Consider the following 17,392-nt stretch of genomic DNA (forward strand, 5'->3'; position numbering starts at 1 on the left):
CCTGATTTGAGCCACCCATCTCTGTCACAGTCTTTGGCTCTCACTGCTTTGCTCTGTGTTGCAAACACACTTTGTGGGGTCTTGTTGGCTGCTTCATGGGACAGGACTACACAGGGCAATGGGAAGTTGCTGCATGGTACTGCAGGTGTGATGAGTGTCTCTGTGCAGGGAGCATCAGGATGCTGACCTGCTTTGGCCCCCGGGGAGTGGTGTTCCTACCACAGCGGCCCTTCTTCACGGATGGAAGCCTGCGTGAGCAGGTGAGCCCAGGGTCTGGCTCTGCTCTGACCTCAGTTCTGCTCCAAGCTGTGGTCATGCCCTGCAAACCCATGGGGTGCAGACAGACCTGCAAGAGGGAGAATGGCTGTGGCTGCTCCTTCCCTTGTGCCTGAGTTTGTGCTTTTGCGTCTCTGATGGACAGTGTCCAGCTTCCTCTGACATGGTTTCTTTTGCTCTCTTAAACAGGTAATCTATCCCCTGAAGGAGATCTATCCACTCTCAGGTTTGTGAAAATCCATTAGAGCAATTAACCAATGCTGTGGTATTGGCTCACTGTCCTGTACCCAGTGCAGCTTCTCCCCTGCCATGTCCCATCAGGAACACTCATCCATTTTGCTTTTGTTGCTCTGGTGTTCCCTAGAAGATTAGTGTGTGCTAAGGTCAACTCCGTGTCCCCTCCCTTTTGTGAGGGAGCGTACTTACTTGATAAGAAGTTGCTCTCTTAGTACAATGAGGACAAGCTGGCCGTGCTCTTCCTGCTGTGCTGGACATGATGTATGTTGCTGTTGGGATACATCTGATTTGTTTGGTACAGCCTGACTTTCAGCAAGCCATGTTTGCCTTCATCTCATTTTTAATCCACCTCCATCTTTTACCGTTCCACTCGTTCAAAATGATGCCCCAGGGCTTCACACACTGTCGTGGTCAGAGTATGTGGATCCTTTTTTCTCCCCTACACTCTTTCAAAGCCAGACCACATGTGGTCTGCTGTAGCTTGGAGATGTTCAGCAGTGTTACCTGCTGCTTTCAAATGCTTGGGAGTCACAGTCTTGCTGAGAGTAACTACAGCCATCATCCACTGTTGTGGCTCTCCAGCAGCTTCAGAGAGGTCCATGGCAGATGCACAGCCCTTCTACTCAACTTCCATAGATGCTGACTGTACCAGCTCAAGCGTATGTTCTGCTCCACAGCTGACTCACCCTGAGGTTTTTCTCTTCCCACATAGGGTCCTTTTGCCAACTGTTACCTGAACCCCATTCCCATGGCTCCACCACTTGCAGTGTGCAGTCTCAGCTCTAAGAGAGCAACTGTTGGGCAGGGCCTTGGCAGTTGGAGCCTGGATCCTTGTGTTCTGGCTGTGGCCGTGGACTGAGGCAAATCTCAGGTGTATCTGTGGAGCCCAGCTACCTCCTGGCATGATGCTCACAGGCATGATTAACATTTTTAAGGAAGGTCAGGTTTTGGGGCTATTTGTGCCAAAGCCCAGGGTCCAGTATAACTAAGTGGTCAGGTCACCTACATTGCACCTCAGGAGATCCTCCAGTTCTTCCCTCCTGTCCCACCAACTCCTCCATGCAGCAGTGGCCTCAGCACACATTGCTTCTGCTTCTGCTGTATGGCTTTCTCCCTAGGGTCTGCAGATGATGAGAGGATTGTGCAATTCCTGGAGCTGGCTGGGCTGGTGAGTCACTGGTAGCACTGCTGCCTTCTTTCCTGGTACCACCAATGAGGGAAGAAGGGATGATTTTTTGTGGCAGTGCAGCGTGACTGTGCTGAACTTATGTGGGGACGTTGTCTGTACCTGGGACACAACTGTCTATGGGACAGACAGAGGAGGAGAGATGAAAGTGGGGAAAGGGATACTGGCAAGAAGGAGGTAGTTATGCTCAGGGCCATAGGCTGACAGGGTTGGGGACTGTGTTCAAAAATCTGCTGTGCTCTCCCTAGACTGATTTGCTGGCAAGGGCTGGAGGACTGGATGAGCAGGTGGACTGGAACTGGTAAGGGATCTCACTGTCTGTGTGAATTTGGGTGATTTCTGAGTGGGGAGCACTTCTAAGCAGATGCATATTGCTGCTGGATGTATCTGTGTCAATCTGTGTCCTGTGAGATGTGGACACTGTACAGGAGCAAAGCCTTCATGCCCCAAGCATCTATGCCAACAATCACCAGCTGTGGTGTTCTGCAGGCAGCTGACTGTGTACAGGGGTGCAGAGCCAGTCCCAGCATGGAGGGGGGCACAAGGGACACACAGGGACAGTTATTTGCTGGTCTCTGATATCAGAAGCCATAAGATTTTCAGCAAACGAGCTCTGTTTCTTGAGGGAGGTGTTGAATCTCGACCCTGCTGCAGGTATGACATCCTGTCCCCGGGGGAGATGCAGAGGCTCTCATTTGCACGACTCTTCTACCTCCAGCCAAAATATGCAGGTGAGTGACTGACTACAAAAGAAAAGAGGGGGGGAAAAAAAGGCAAGGCTTTTGATATATAGAGAAGCTGGTACAGAGACAGTGAAATCCCTTTTGTGCTAGGAACATGCTTTGTCTTGGCCATTATTTTATCAGCATAGCACATAGAGGATTCATTTGTGAAATGTGAAAACCTTTCATTATCTCTGTGGAGGGTGGTACATCAAGAGGCCGTATCTAAGACATTTTCTTTTTAGGGGACTAGTGATTAATGTTCATGGTCCACATCCAATGGCACCAGAAGAAGAACTTTGTCATCCTGCTCTCCAGTTGCTGTGTAAAGAAGTGCATGTGTTGAGGAGTGTGGCAGCAGCTGTCATATCTGAAGCTCGTGAACATCTGTAGGGTTGTGAGGCAGTATGAAAAGTTTGGCCCTGATGTGGCAAAAGAAGACAAGGAGCAGTGGGAGAAACAGTCCTGAGAGGCCACAGAAGCATCTGTGATTAGCTAATGGGGCCAATTCCTTAGTCTCTGCTGGGGGCTTGGGCTGAGTACTTGTCATGAGGGCCAGGTTGGATGTGCGTAAACAGAGCCCGTGTCGGTAGCAAGTTAGTACATGTAAGTACCTCTCTTTTCCCTGAAGCCTGTAGCACGGCTCAGTGCTGTCTGGGCAGAAGGAACCTGTGGATTGCAAACTAAAAGCTGTAGAGATTATTTGAATTTATTTGCTTCAGGTCTGTAGTATTTACCCCTAATGGGCAGGAAGGTGCCACAGGCCATCCTACATGCTCTATGTAGGATCTGTACTGGAAGAGTGCGCTGGCTGCTGTTCAGCCTGGCACTCTGGCACATGGTCTGCCTGGAGAAGGTCACGTCTTGGCTTTCACCATGATGGGGATGAGGCAGTGGCTGGCAGCTGTTGAGGGAGAGGAATGAGGTGAATGGTGTGGTTTGGATGGATTCAAGCACTTGAGGGGAAGGACAACTTTCCTAGTTGACTGACACCAGCTGTGCCAGAGGAATACCAGAGTCCTTACGTTTCTCATTTGCCTTCTGCAGATGCTCTTGGTGAACTCCAGTTAATATGTGAAATGTTCTTGGGAGATGCTGCTCTTGCCTACAGGAGATGTCTGGTTGGGAGAGGATTTGTGGGGCTTATGACTTTTCTTTCAGTGCTAGATGAAGCCACCAGCGCCTTGACAGAAGAGGTGGAGCATGAGCTGTACCGTCTGTGCCTTCAGCTGGGCATGACACTGATCAGCGTGGGACACAGACCCAGCCTGGAAAAGGTGAGACAGGGAGGCAGCGCTCCATGCCTCCCTCGTGGTGGCAAGATAGAGGAGGTAGAGAGGGTCTCTGGTGAGCAGAGGGGAGTGACTAAGGCTGGAGGACCTCACTGTGGGTGGACCATGCCCTTCTAGAGATATCCGTCAATGTTGTGTTATTGAATTGCAGTTCCACAGCTGGATTTTGAAACTTCATGGGGAGGGAAGATGGGAGCTCACTCGATGTGAGAAGATGAAGCGTCTGCCTTCTGGGGAAGGACACTGAAAAACGTGCCTTTGTCTGGCCAGCCACAGAACCTGCACACGTGTGGGATAGCTCTCAACAGCAGACATGGAGCTGCCAAGCCAGCAGCTGTGTCAGTGAGGGATTCAAACAGTGCAAGACCAGTTCTGGATTTTGCTGATGGACACAGAGCATGTCTGAACTCATGGTGTGGAGTTCTGCCAAGAGTAGACACAACTGTGTCATCCTTCTCCCAGCCTCCTCCTGCCTCCCTGGCTCTCATGGGAGAAAGGAGATGAGCTGCTAGGCCCTGAGAGAAGATCCTGCCTCATGGGTCTTGTAGAAACAATGGCCAGAGAAACCTCCACTTAGTCCAGGGTGCAGTGGTGTGAGGCTAGAATGCAGCCTTCTTTTCTGCCCTCTGTGCCTTGCTAGGAGCTCTGTCTTTGATACACAGCAGAGCTGTGTATCAAAGAACAGATTTATGTACCTTGTGGCTCTGTCAAGAATTGTGTTCCCCAGCGGGAGACAAGGGGAGAATGCTGGCACAGAGAAGGGGCATGTCTCTGCTCTCCTTGTAACACATGGCTACAGGTGAAAGGAACATTTTTGTATTAAAATCCGGGGTCTGTTTTCAAACTGTTTTTATGGAGAAGAGTCAATATTTGTTAACCAGACTGCTGCGTGTTTTCTTTCTGGGGTTTGCTTTGGAGGAGATGTTTGTATATTGGCAATGGTCCTGGACGAGACTATTGCTGAAAAGCAGAGCAGAGGTAGGAGTAGTATCCCTGTCCAGGGCTGGAGATCCTGCCTGCTGCTACCTCTGCAGCTACTGCAAGGCACAAGGAGCCTCAAGGAGGGCTTTTTGCCCTCTGCTTTCATGGGAGGAAACAGCTTGTCTCCCCTTACTCTTCTGCCTATGATGCGTCATGTTCTCTCCGCTGTCTACATAGGTGTGTGGAGACAGGTTTTGAGGGTCTCTGTGTTGTGGAGAGGTAAGTCCAAGATTGCAGTGGAGGTGTGATCCGAGCACTTACTGGCCACTGCTTGCTTAGTGGCTTTTTTGGATGTTTCTCTGGTTTTGCAGTGAAGGAAGGGGAGGTGGCTGCTGGCAGAACCAAGCTAGTGGCTCTTCTGCTGCTCCACAAGGTGCTTGTGTCCCTCTATGATCTGCTGCACAACCTCATGGTCGTCCAGGGTAGTTAGGTCCCCAAGCTCACTGGCCTTGTCCTCCACAATTTTCCGCAGCACCCGACGCATAATCTTACCCGAGCGTGTCTTGGGCAGCCGGTGTGTGACCTGTGATGGGGAGGAGCAGAGTCAAGGCTGAGGGAAAGGGCTTGGCCAGTCTGCCAGTGGGAGTGTTGGACCAGTTTGCTTGTGTTACCTGAACATAATCTGGAGCTGCGTACTTAGCAATCTTCTTTGAGATGAGCTCCTGTAGCTCGGCAGCAAGAGACTCCTGTGTGTAGCCACTGTCCTTCTTCAGCACAACAAACACGTAGGCTCCTGATAGAAGGACCACCAGGTTACTGAGCACTGTGCATACCATGCCCCTAAGACCCTGCCTGGATCTAGTGCCAGGAGAGTCCCTCTTTGCTGGTAGCCTCAGGGGATGCTCTGTAGCCAGAACTGTGAGTGCTTTTGGCCACACAAAAGCACTGCTGCTGCCACCTTATGCAAAGCCTAGCTGGTCTGTAGTGCAGGTGCAGGTTGTGATGGCTGCGCTGAGATCCCTGCTAACACACTCTATGGTGTGGACACAGCATTGCTACCAGTGCCACTTCCCACTGCAGTGCCATAGCCCCAGAAGAGATGTTTTGGGGCATGAAAGAAAGCATCTTACCTTCTCCCTTGATCTCATGTGGGTAGCCAATGACGGCAGACTCTGCCACTGCCACATGGTGATTCTGGAAGAGAACAGGGCAGGGGTTTGACTGAGTGCTTTTGGCAGGCTGGCTGCCACCTGGGAGCTGCCCTGACCTCACTTGGCTGCTGCAGCCTGCAATAATGCACAGACACAAGGAAGGGCCTCAGGTGGCCTCTGCCCTTTTTGCTTCCTGCCTCAGTAGGTCTGCAAACACTAGTATTTTCCCCCTGCCCCTGACTGCTTTAGGCTTGCACCTTGTAGACCTTGTTCTGTGCCTCCGGGTTGCTCCACCAGGTCCCACAGATGCTCCTCTTTAACATGTCTGATTGCTGCTTTGGGATTCATGCACTTACACAATCAACACTATCAGTCTTTGTCCCTCCCTTGCTGCAAAGAGCCAGAATGGGAGAGAAAAGGCTGGAAAGCTGTTTCCACAGGCGAGACTTTGTATGACTGTTCCCTGCTGCCACAGCAGCAACATAGTTCTGTCTGGGTTTTTCAAAGAGGCCTTATGAACACACCAGTGCACCTTTGCTGTATCCTTGGATGGTTTTACCTCCCACCCACACCTCTTACCACAACATCCTCCACCTCTGCAGTGCCCAGCCGGTGTCCACTGATGTTAATGATGTCATCCAGCCGTCCTGTTATCTGGTAGTAGCCTTCACTGGTACGATACACACCATCCCCAGTGAAGAAAAACCCTGCAGTGGCCAGAACCATACCATAGTCACTTGTTGCAGGGAGCATGTGAGCTGCTCAGCAGCCATGCTCTCACCTTTCCTCTCCTCCTCTCTTTTGGCTGCAGGTCCCATGTATTCTGCTTCTTCCTCAACTGCTCAGGGTAAAGGTGCCTACCTTCCTTGTTAGTCTTCTGCCTCTGTTGGTACCAGCTCTATCATCAGGCTCCTGCCCTCATTCTGCAGTGTACTGGCTAATGCCCTGCCTCTCTCATCACCACGTGCTGGGAGCACTTTGCTCCAGTGTGGGTGCCTGTGGTGTTGCTGCTTCTCCTCTTTGCTTCACATCAAGACACACACACTCTTGGGCTTGCTTAGTGCCTCTGGGTGAGTCACAGAGGCTGACAGAGTTTGCAAGAGATGCAGCAAGAGGTCTGTCTGTGCTCAAGGGGACTCGGGGCGGAAGGACACATCCACTGCCTTAAAACAATGTGTGATCCAGTTGGTAAGCTTGGTGAGGGGCAGTCCTGTGATATCAGGCCTGGGGAGATGAAAAGCCTCAGTACTGTGGAGGGTCTCTGGAAGAACAAAGCAGCAGTACCAGCTCTCCTGGATCCTGCCTCCATACAGAAAGCCAGCAAGTAGACCCAACCATAGCCAACCAAATGTGCGCAAGTGTCCTGCCACATGTTTTCCTTACCTGGATAAGGAGTCAGGTAAGTTTCCAGAAATCTCTTGTGGTCATTGTAAATGGTTCGTGCCATGCCTGGCCAGGCTTGTGAGATGCAAAGAGCTCCAGAGACACCATTTTCCAGAAGGACATTTCCCTGTAAAATAGTTACCTTTTAGTAACCATGGCTGAAGGTACTTGGGATGTTTAGCTACTGCCCGTTTAACAACCCTGTGATGGAAATGTCAGGGAGGGCAGTGAGGAGGGTCCTGTGCTCCTCACTTCAACAAGACAGGCTTAGTCTCTCCCAGCATATGTCTGCAACAAACTGCCTCCCATAGTGGGATGCCAGGCCCCTCCAGGGAGACTGCCCAGCTACCTCACCTTGGAAAGATGTGCCAGGGAGCCCAAACACAGCCTCTCTTACCAGGACTGGGAAAGCTAGAAAACAGCTCAACTTCTGCACTAGTTGGAAGACCCCGTTTGTCCCTTTCCAGTAAGGAAGGTTGCTGTCTAGCAGAGATGAGCAGGAGAGACATGCTTACAGATCTCCACTCCCATCAGCAAGTACGTACTGCAAGCACCTGGCGGAGAGGGGGCTGAGCCAGGGCCTGTACTGCTGGTTATAGATGTACCTTGTCGTCCAAGAGGGAGGGGCTGATCCCAAAGAAAGGTCTCATAGCCATGCCTGGAAGGATTTCAGCTCCAGGATTAGAAGGACGGGGTGAGATACAGATGCCTCCTGTTTCTGAAAGAAAAGAAACTGCAATGCTCATCAAAGTCAGAGACAAGAAGAACGCCAAGTAGCACTTCTTGGCCAACAGCCTTTGCCTTGTCCCTTACTGCACACTCAACAGGCTGGGGCTGGCTTTGCCAGAGAGCTGGGGAAGGAACTTTGCAGAAGGATGATTGTCCTCATTTAGTTCAGCAGGGGTCTGCTGAGATGTACCCACAAATTCCCATATTTGTCCCCTGGGTTAGCTTTAAAGGCCATTTTTCTCTTACATTTGGGTGCGCATGGGCCCTAACTGCCTTGCTCATACAAGACTGTCAGCAGCAACCATTATCGCTTGGCCAGCAAAGCAGCAGGTCACTCCTAAAGCCTGGGAGAGCAGAAGCTGGAACAAGGAATCATATGCATCTCACCAGTTTGCCACCAAGTGTCCACTACTGGACATCGTGTCTCGCCGACCACACGGAAGTACCATTCCCATGCCTCCTTGTTGATGGGTTCCCCCACTGCAAGGAGAAAGACAAGGGGGCAGAGCTGAAAGACCAGGTTTAGGACAGAGCTTCCCAGGTCCTGCTTGTGGAGCCATCCCCAAATAGTGCAGTCTCTTGATTTTAGGGTCTTGTGTGCTGCTGCTCTTGGCATTTGTGGGAAGAGGCACAGTGTGATGCCCAAGGATTTGCTGCTCCAGCCCGTGCTGCTGCACTTACCTGAGCCAAGCACTTTAAGAGAAGAGCGGTCATACTTCTTCACCCATTCATCGCCGTATCTCAGGAGCAGGCGGATGGCAGTGGGTGCCCCGTAGAACTGGTTAATTCTTAACCTCTCTACTGTTTCCCAGTAGCGGCCTGGAATGGAAACAGGGCCAGTAAGCATCCACACAGCCCAGCACCAAGGCAAAGAAAGAAGAGGTGAGAGCAAAGGCTCTCCGAGCAGTGCCAGGATCCTCAGCCAAGTTAATCCCATGGTGGGCTGGACAGAAGCAGTTCTGGAGCAGCAGCAGCCCCTTTTTCTTCACATCACATAGCTCTGCTACCGTTCCCTCTGCAGGGAGGGAGAGGGAGTAACAGCTCCACCCCTGGAGAAGCAGCAGTGGTGTCTTTTGCAGAGGACAAGACTCTTCCCCTTGCAGCTCTCTGCTGGGCACAGACCACAGTCTGCTGCTGAGGCAACAGAGCCTTTGCTGCTCATGTCCTGGCATCAGGCTGCCAGCTCCCTGCCTGCTGTGGATCTCAGGGTACTGTGGAATGTCCCAGCTCCCCTGAGTCACCTCACTCACCAGGGTTAGGATAGACGGGAGTGCTCTCAAAAAGGACTGTGGTACCACCATTGCAGAGGGGGCCGTAGACCACATAGGTGTGTCCCGTGATCCAGCCAATGTCTGCCACACAGCCAAAGATGTCCCTGTCCTGGTAGTCAAACACGTACTGAACAAGAGAAGAAAGGCATTGAGGGGTTTCACCTGGGCCTGCACCCCTGGCAAGGGGCACAACAGGGAGCAGTGTACTCTCTGTCAGCCCTAACATGATTGTGTTCTTCTGTCTTCCTACCACCCCTGCAGGACCACCTTCTTCTTTCAAAGAGCTTTTAAAAAAACCAGAAAAATAAATTAATTAAATAAAATTGAAGTTAACAAAACAAAACTGTGAAAGTGCAGGAGACAGACACTTAAGAAAAACCCCCCACAGCCAAATTTGCTCTTTTCCAGTAGGGAGAGATACAGCCTCTCTATTAATAATTGCTTGGAGATGCGATGAGCAGAGGTGGGGAGACTGCTGTGCAGCTTCAGGGAGCCAGAAGAAATGCATGGCAGGGGTTCACCTGTTCAGAAGTCATGCTCCATGCTAGGATAGCCACCCTGTGTTCCTTTTGCTGGTATCTAGCTAGACAAGGCTGATCCAAGTATTCTGTAGCATCAAAACAGAACCTTCTGGGTAAGGAAGGTGCCTCTGTACTTACATGACCATGTGGAAGGAGAGGAGTTGTAGGCAAGGGCAAAGTGGTAGAGGACTCCATGAGCCTCCTGTAGGCACTGCTGGACTCCAGACGGACAGTAAACACTCAAAAACCCCTGAGCTCAGCAAGGAGCCCAGCACAGGAGCAGTGACACAGCAAGCAGAGGGACCATGTGATGCTTTGGCCCAGAACAACCCCAGCCTGCCCACAAGAGTTGGAACCTGTCCATCTCAGCTGGGTGAGTGCAGTGCTGTGCCTGCAGGCAAAAAGCAAAACAAGCTCTTCTTCCCACTGCCCCATTTATTCCTTGTGAGACCCTTGGCTGCAAGGCTGGAACATGAAGGAATGATGACTGCCCTGTGCAGGGCAGAGCTGAGTGCTGTCATATTGGCAGCAACACAGCTTCCTAAAGCACTCTTCTTCTTCATTTCATTTACTCAGTGCCAGGAAAGCTTCCTAGGGGCCACTCTCCCACTAGCCTATCACTTCTTGCTGTCTCCTGTGATTTCTGTGATTTCAGACCCTCTCACTTCTTGCTGACTTCCATCTGGGGCTCTGGGGCCTCAAGTGTTCCGAGGTGCCATAATGGAAGCTTCTCCTGGTTCCTCTGTCTCTTTTTAGTGGAGCAGTGAGTTATGGTAGCAGCAGTCTGCCCCATCCAGCTGAGGGATCTGAACCTGTCAGCCCTGTGTCCAGGTTTGCAGTGCTCCTGGGAGCTAACATGGCCACATGCTGCTCACCCCCTGCATTGCTATTCTGGAATGATAGCCCTGGCTCTTGCAAACCTGCTCTGATGGTCTTGAGAGGGTCACCTATCACTCTGGGCACAGCTTAGCTCACAGGAAAGCCAAGGGCTTCCACACCTCTGGCACACACCCCAGGAGGAATGGCCTTCAGCACTCCCAGCTGACAGAGAAGTCCCAGCCAGCCCTGAGCTTGCTTTGTCACAGGGTGTGTGGTCTGAGGCGCTACTGGAACTGCAGTCACGCTCAGGAAGAGCCAGATCCAAAGCTAAGGGACTGTTCAGGTAAGAACTCCCTCTTACATGGGACCTCATATTATGTCACTAAAATGCTCCTTGCAACCACTCCTGCAGCCAAATGCATCTCTGTGCTGGGCTCAGTGCCCTTTTATCTAGTTCTAAGTTTGCTTTGGGCATGTGTTGTGGTTAAAGACTTTCATCTTCCCAAAGATGACCCACACTCTTCAGATATAGACCCTTTGTCATGAGGGCACTCACCAGCTTTTACAGTTGTTGTCAAATGTGCTCCTCCCAGGAGCACTGCCTTTGATCTCCCATCTGAGTTGAGGTAGTTACACTTAGGAAAAGCAAGCCACAATTTCTAGGAACAAATTGGCTTCGTCCTCCTAACCCAGTAATATAAAATTACTCTTGCAAGGCTGAGCATCCTATCCAATGGTTCTGTTTAGTATAGGACAATGAAAGAAAGAAGAAAGACAAGAAGGTAGCTCAGAGCAGTATGTGTTTGGGAGACCCTGCTATGGAGCACTATCTGTAGGCAGATGTGGTCTGCTGGGGCTTGGAGGGCTTCCCAGAGGCTTTGCACTGGATAAAGATGAGCTAATAATACAACAAGGAGCGTGTCTATTCTCTGCACTGCCTATGAACTGCCGGCTCATGAGCACTTTGTGGCTGGGATCCATTACCTTGTGTGTGAGAGCAGCAAACAGCAAGTAACCAGCTTGGGAATGAACTAAGCCCTTGGGTTTGCCAGTACTGCCTGATGTGTAGAGAAGAAACAACATGTTTTCACTGTCCATGACAGCAGGCTCACAGCACACATCCTCCTTCATCATCTCCTGCAGGAAAGAGTACAGCAGTTCTCTCAGGGTCTCACAGCCTTCCCTTGTGTTGTCCCCATGCCTGCTTGTGCACCTCTCTCCCGAGTCTCCCTCTCCTCTGAGCACCTGTGCCACCCTGCTCCCCACAAACATCCTCCCTGCCTCTGCACCTCCGCTCACCTTCCTCAGCAGCCTGAACTCCCTTTTGCCTTGCTGAGCTGACAAGCCAGAGCAGACCTGCTGAGTAAGAAGCAGCTATTTTTATGCTGCCACTGCTCTGACTAGCACAGAAGTCTTCCAGGAAGCCTCTCTATCAATAATTGCTTGGAGATGCAATGAGCAGAGGTGGGGAGACTGCTGTGCAGCTTCAGGGAGCCAGAAGAAGTGCATGGCCACGGCTCACCTGTTCAGAAGTCACACTCCATGCTGGCATAGCCACCCTTTGTGCTATGGATAACAGGCACGTGCCAGGTCTGCCAGCAGACCCATGTGTGACAGTGCAGTGGCAGTCAAAGGCTGGATTCACAAAGTAGGAGCCCATGTCTGGTATGTTTCTAGGTCCCTGTCCACCTTGCTACGTGCTCTGGCTTGCACTGCCTGCTCCTGACAGTAAAGGGCTGGTAGTATGGGAAGACACACCAGTCCTGATGGCTACTGGGACTATCCTGAACTTGTGTGCAGCTCTGACTGCCACTGCTGCTGTGGAACAATGTCCCCAGGTTGTGCCAATGCCAGCAAAACTGCCATAGCCAGGCAAAATCCTCTCTCCACCCAGTGTTCCTGCACCCAGAGCAAGCACTTTGCCCAGGAGAAGTGGCTGGGCAGCCTCTCACCTCCTCTAGTGGCACATCTAGGGCTGTCATGGGAACCTCGTTGGTGGTCCTCATGGAAACCAGAACCCGTTTCACTCTGGGGCACTGCTTCACAGCCTGGTCCACTGTCTTCTTTAGCTCGATAATCTTGCCACCTCTTAGCCCCTGGTTCACCGTAATCACAGTCTCTGACTGGGCTGCAGAAGACAGAAGAGCCACATAAGCAACTCTGCCCCTGTCCACCAGTCACAGAGCAGTTTGGCTCTACCATGACCTTTTGCCTCTCTCTCTGTCTCCCAGCCCTTGGTACCCATGTCCTTCATTTAGCAAAAACAGCAGCTTTGCATCTTAGTTTCCCATTCATTTCTGCCTGTGTTGCATCCCCTTACAGGAGACACTGTATCCCAGTCCTTCAGTCCCATGGCGGAAAGAGAAAACCAGTTCATCCCATGGGCTGGAAGGTAATTAGTGAGCTCATGCCATTTCTCGGGTTGCTAGTACCTGCTCCATGGCTAATACATTATGTCAGGATACCCTCAGAGAGCCCAGGGAGTCTTACTCAGAAAACCTTTGCCATCTACACAACCCTGAGCCCCCCAGCTGCCGAACCAACAAGCTCAGCAAGGGATATACATCACTGTTACCCACTGGCTCTTACCATCTCGGATCCTGTCAGCGAGAGACTCTGCACTGAAGCCAGCAAACACCACAGCATGCACGGCCCCAATGCGGGCACAGGCCAGCATGCTAGCCACTGCCAGTGGGCATGGGGGCATGTAGATTGTCACCCTGTCACCCTGCTTCACCCCTTGCCGTTTCAAGGTGTTTCCCAGGCGGCACGTCAGCTCCAGCAGTTCCCTGCCCAAAGAAGCAATGACACAGTTAGAGACTTTCCTGCAGATCTTATCTGCGTGCATGAACATGGGGGGCTTCAGAGTCACAAGGACACAGCTGGTATCCCTACACACCCTAACCCTCCTCACTCTGGAAGACCATGAGAGAGCTGTAAAAATCAGTGAGAAGGAATGGAGAAGACAGCCTCTAACATAAGCCATTATTTATGGAAAAGACATAGAATGATTTCTCTGCAACAACAGCCACTGGCAATTTCTCTAGCTCAGCAAACCCACAACACCTCAGCTGACTTTCCCAATGACAGCCTGCACATTTCTTACCAACCTGTACAACCGCTGTGACACGCTACCCTGCACAGCTGCAGGCTACATGTGAGAAGTTAGATATCTTTCCCCAAAACAGGATCTCGTGCTTTGCTAAAGCTGAGGTCAAATCCTTCAGAGCTTGTACCAGCAGGAACAACAGCTGTAGGAAAGCAGTGAGCAGAAAGAGGCTTCTCCCAAGAGGTGTTCCTCACAGAAACCACAGCTTGGCTGTCAGTGAGTCATTTTATGGAAGGGCTCTCCAATACAGGGGGATTGGCAGGGGTGGCTGGTCATATTTGTCATGTGAGGCCTGAAGCCAAAGAGGACAGAGGGACTTGTTTTGTGTGCAGAGGGATTTACGTGAATTCTGTGGCAGTGACTCAGAGAGCAGGCAAATTAAGCTGGAAGGTGGGGGGCCCCAGACTAACCTAGCAGGGCTGGACAGGCAGCCCCCCTGGAGAGCCAAATCCAGCAGCACTGCTGACATGAGGATGAGCACGGGGTTTCTCAACACATTTGCAGCTGTGAATTTGGCCTTTCTTGCAGACCAGTTACCCAGAAGTTTAGATAACAGGAACCTGTGTGGAAAGGCACATGTATGCCTTTCCTGTGTGTCTTACCTGTAAGCATTACAGTGCTGCCCCAAAGGGCCTATACCTGCCTCCCCAGCTGGGTAGGGACTCTGCAGGGCCCAGAAGATTTGATCAGGAGGTGGGCTGAAGTTTCAGATCAGCAGAAGCAAGCCAACAACCACCACACTCTGGATCTGTGTGAAGGGATGCTGCATTCCCTCACATGACAGACATGAGCAGATCAGCCCTGTGCAGTGTTCATGCATGCTACAATGTGCCTCTTATATGTTGAGAGGTAATTACTGACCTGTATGTCACCCGTACCTCCTCTCCGGGTTCATCCTTCTCCCAGATTAAAGCCACTTTGTCCGGGGCTACATGGACATGACGGTCCAGACAATTCACTGGAAAGGAAAACCCAGCGTCATTGACAGAGCAACCCTCAGTACATCTTACTTTTCATACAGCCAGCACTGGCAGTCCCATTTTCAGGTCAAAGTCAGGGCTGTGTGTGACTCTCCTCAGCGTTCACCTTGGGTAGCCTTTGTGCATACCAGCCAGGAGATCACAAGCACCATCCCAAGCCTGTTACGCTCCTCAGCGCTCCAATACCTGCCAATCCCCACTATCAGCTTCCTCCTTTAGCTGCAACCTCATGCAGTCCAGAGCAGAAAATGCCTGAAGTCCCTTTTGAGGTCACAGCCCCAGTGCCCTCAGAGTGCTGGCAAACATTAACTAAGTCATCATTCCACTCAGTACTGCCTTGCAGCTGCCTCCAGGGTGAACTAGGGCAGTTTTTTAGTGGCGGTGCTCCTAAATAACAAATGTAGGGCAAAGTGAAGCTCTGCACTGGAAGGCTGCAGATTACATTTGTCCAAGATGGAAAAGAGCCAGGGTAAATACAGAGTGCACAGCCCCTGGCTTTCCAGGGACATTGTAAGCTGAGGCTTTGGCTGTAGTTCTTCCATGAAAAGTTTCCCACATTGCTGGCAGCTGCAGTTTCCTCAGAAGCCTTGTTCTGCTCTCTGTTTTCCTTAAACCTGCTAAAGTCATGGGATGATGCAGCAGCCCCAGTTTTCATACCACTTTTTTTCTCCTGACCATTTGAAGTTTTCCAGGAGAGAAAGAAACACATATAAAAGGAGAAGCAGTAAGATGTCAAATCCCAAAGGCAAATAACTCTTGCTCTCTTTTTCAAATAGATTACGTAAGATTTTATTTTCTCAGAGGTCTGTCTCGTATTTTGAACACTGGGACCAACAGCACTGTGAGCAGGACACACTGTCACCAGCCCCTGTGTCTTCCCCTGATAGTCCCCCCTAAGGCAATAGCCCCAGTCCACAGAAGAGCCTCCCACAACAGTGGTGACAGGATGGCTCATTTCTCCTGCATTTTGCTTTCTACAGATACATCTTGCCTTCACTGAGCAGGAATGACCCAGTGCAACCCTGCCTGCTGAATGCACAGGGTTTGATGTTACTACCTGTGGTCCTGCAGGACAGAGCTACTGCACTGCTGTGGGATCCACAGGGGCTGAGGGAGAGCCACGCAGCTCCCAGCACACACCAATCCAGCTGCAACCTCTCCAGTGAAACCCAGTTGCTTCCTTAGGGCCAGCCACAACCTTACACTACAGTCACTGCAGGACCAACTGGACCTTCTGGGGACCCCCCTCTCTCTAGACCTTTAACTCTGTGCTCTTCCATTACATTCCCAGGGCTGAAGCCACACACACAGAAACACCTGCAGGCACTTGGTAGGATCCCATGTCCATCTCCCTCCTTACCTGTCACATTCAGCTGCCCACCCAGGAACCAGGAGACTCTGCCCTGGCAGAGGTCACAGTCCTGGACAGAGTGGAAAGGGGTGATCCAGGTGAGCCGGCTCCTTCCTAGTGCTCCCCAGAAGGTGTCACTCTGCTCCACTGACACCCTGTACAAATCTTGGTGGTCCTTGGGTCTGGGGAAGGCGACGGCTTCAGGCATGTAGGCAGTGAGAGGCCCATGGCTCCAGGTTCTGGCAGCCACCAACCCAGGGGGGCATCTGGGAGCCTGAGAAAGCACTTTGGAGCAGCAGGTCTTGGCCAGCAGCCTGGCCATCACTGCAGGATACCTGTCTCTCACTGAGCAGATGGGTGCCTGCAGCCCACAGAGCTGCTCCAGACACCTGGCCCAGGCAAGACTCAGGCCCCTGTGGAAGGTGGTGCTGCGTTGTCCTGGGCTGACTGAACACAAAGCAGCTCTCTCACACAGGGAGCCCGGGCACCCCTTCTGCCCTGCCTTATTCCTCTCCTCCTCTCTTCCAGAGCACTATGGGAAAAAAGAAATTCAATCACTCTAAGGGAGGGGAAAGGGGTGGGCTGTAGAAATATTTGACTGAAAATAACCTTCATGCTTATCTGAGTCCTGACAGCCGTTCTTGAACAGGAGCCAGGTTAAGCATGTGCCTGGGCCAGGCTCTAACAGCCTGCTCCTGCTCTCCCAGGGCTGCACTGCATCCCCAGACCCCTCTGTTTCATCCCCACTCACCTCCCTCTATTCATCACCATCCCCTTACTCGCCACAGCAGCCCTGCTGTATCCCCCAGTCCTCTGCTGGCCAAAAAGGCAGCTTGGGGCAGGTCCCTGTAAATCTTAGGGTCACCCCCATGCTAGTCATGAGTGATAGGACTATCCCCTTCCCAGATCTAAGGCCTATTTCTAGCAGAGCACTAGGCTATGGTGGGACAGGTAAGGTTTTTCTCACGTGGCTGTCAGCTGCAGGGAATATTGCATCCCATCCCACCTTACTGCTGGGTGGCTGTCAGGGCTGTCCCCTCTGGCAGGCTGGGCTGGGCTCTCTGCCTCCTCCCAAGCTCTACACTCTGGCTGTACCACCAGCTGGCCTGGGAGCACTCAATGAGGCCGTGGTGGAGCAGCTGGGGGTGGTTTGGCATGAAGCAGTGCAGCCCATCTCCTCACACTGAGACCTCCCACCACCCACCTTAGCAGAGCTAAGCTGCCACCCTGCCTCCAAACAGCATTTTTGTCTGCCTTCCTTTCCTTTAGGCCCTATATAGGTAGTTTTTTTAAGGTAGAATTTGGAATTCCTTAATGTCATCACCCAAATTCCCTTCCTTTCCTAGGGGGCACAAGAAAAGAGCAGAAAAAGCTCTCCCTGCAAGCAGGGTTGTTCTCATCCAGGCACACCTAAGGAATCCCCAGTAGAGATGACAGGGTTAGT

The 17,392-nt window shown here is 51.7% G+C and overlaps 2 protein-coding genes across 15 annotated transcripts in view; one reads left to right on the plus strand and one right to left on the minus strand.

Annotated features, from left to right (window-relative positions):
• ABCD4 (ATP binding cassette subfamily D member 4) overlaps positions 1-4,590 on the plus strand; it is a 16,262-nt gene extending 11,672 nt beyond the window's left edge. For 10 of the 14 annotated variants that reach the window (XM_019282922.3, XM_039553277.1, XM_039553279.1 and 7 more), the window contains 7 exons: positions 169-260; positions 466-502; positions 1,632-1,681; positions 1,948-2,000; positions 2,354-2,430; positions 3,469-3,698; positions 3,865-4,590. In XM_019282922.3, the coding sequence (XP_019138467.2) occupies positions 169-260; positions 466-502; positions 1,632-1,681; positions 1,948-2,000; positions 2,354-2,430; positions 3,469-3,698; positions 3,865-3,960 (635 nt within the window). In that variant the 3' untranslated portion in view covers positions 3,961-4,590. Of the gene's footprint in view, positions 1-168; positions 261-465; positions 503-1,631; positions 1,682-1,947; positions 2,001-2,353; positions 2,431-2,666; positions 2,758-3,468; positions 3,699-3,864 lie in introns of those variants that run through there. The other 4 variants (XM_039553278.1, XM_039553281.1, XM_019282944.3 and 1 more) reach the window with 3 other exon arrangements.
• Positions 4,546-16,479, minus strand: LOC104685076 (acetyl-coenzyme A synthetase 2-like, mitochondrial). Its single transcript, XM_019282907.3, has 14 exons — positions 15,958-16,479; positions 14,479-14,575; positions 13,098-13,297; positions 12,461-12,636; positions 11,493-11,645; positions 9,148-9,295; positions 8,579-8,716; positions 8,285-8,377; positions 7,774-7,886; positions 7,169-7,295; positions 6,365-6,492; positions 5,765-5,828; positions 5,306-5,427; positions 4,546-5,217 (listed from the first exon to the last, which is right to left on the minus strand). The coding sequence occupies exons 1-14, from the start codon at positions 16,268-16,270 to the stop codon at positions 5,041-5,043; spliced, it is 2,049 nt and encodes a 682-aa protein (XP_019138452.2). The 5' UTR covers positions 16,271-16,479; the 3' UTR covers positions 4,546-5,040.
• Positions 16,480-17,392: the final 913 nt, after the last annotated feature.

The sequence above is a fragment of the Corvus cornix genome, chromosome 5, assembly GCF_000738735.6.
Source record: "Corvus cornix cornix isolate S_Up_H32 chromosome 5, ASM73873v5, whole genome shotgun sequence".
Taxonomy (NCBI): domain Eukaryota; kingdom Metazoa; phylum Chordata; class Aves; order Passeriformes; family Corvidae; genus Corvus; species Corvus cornix.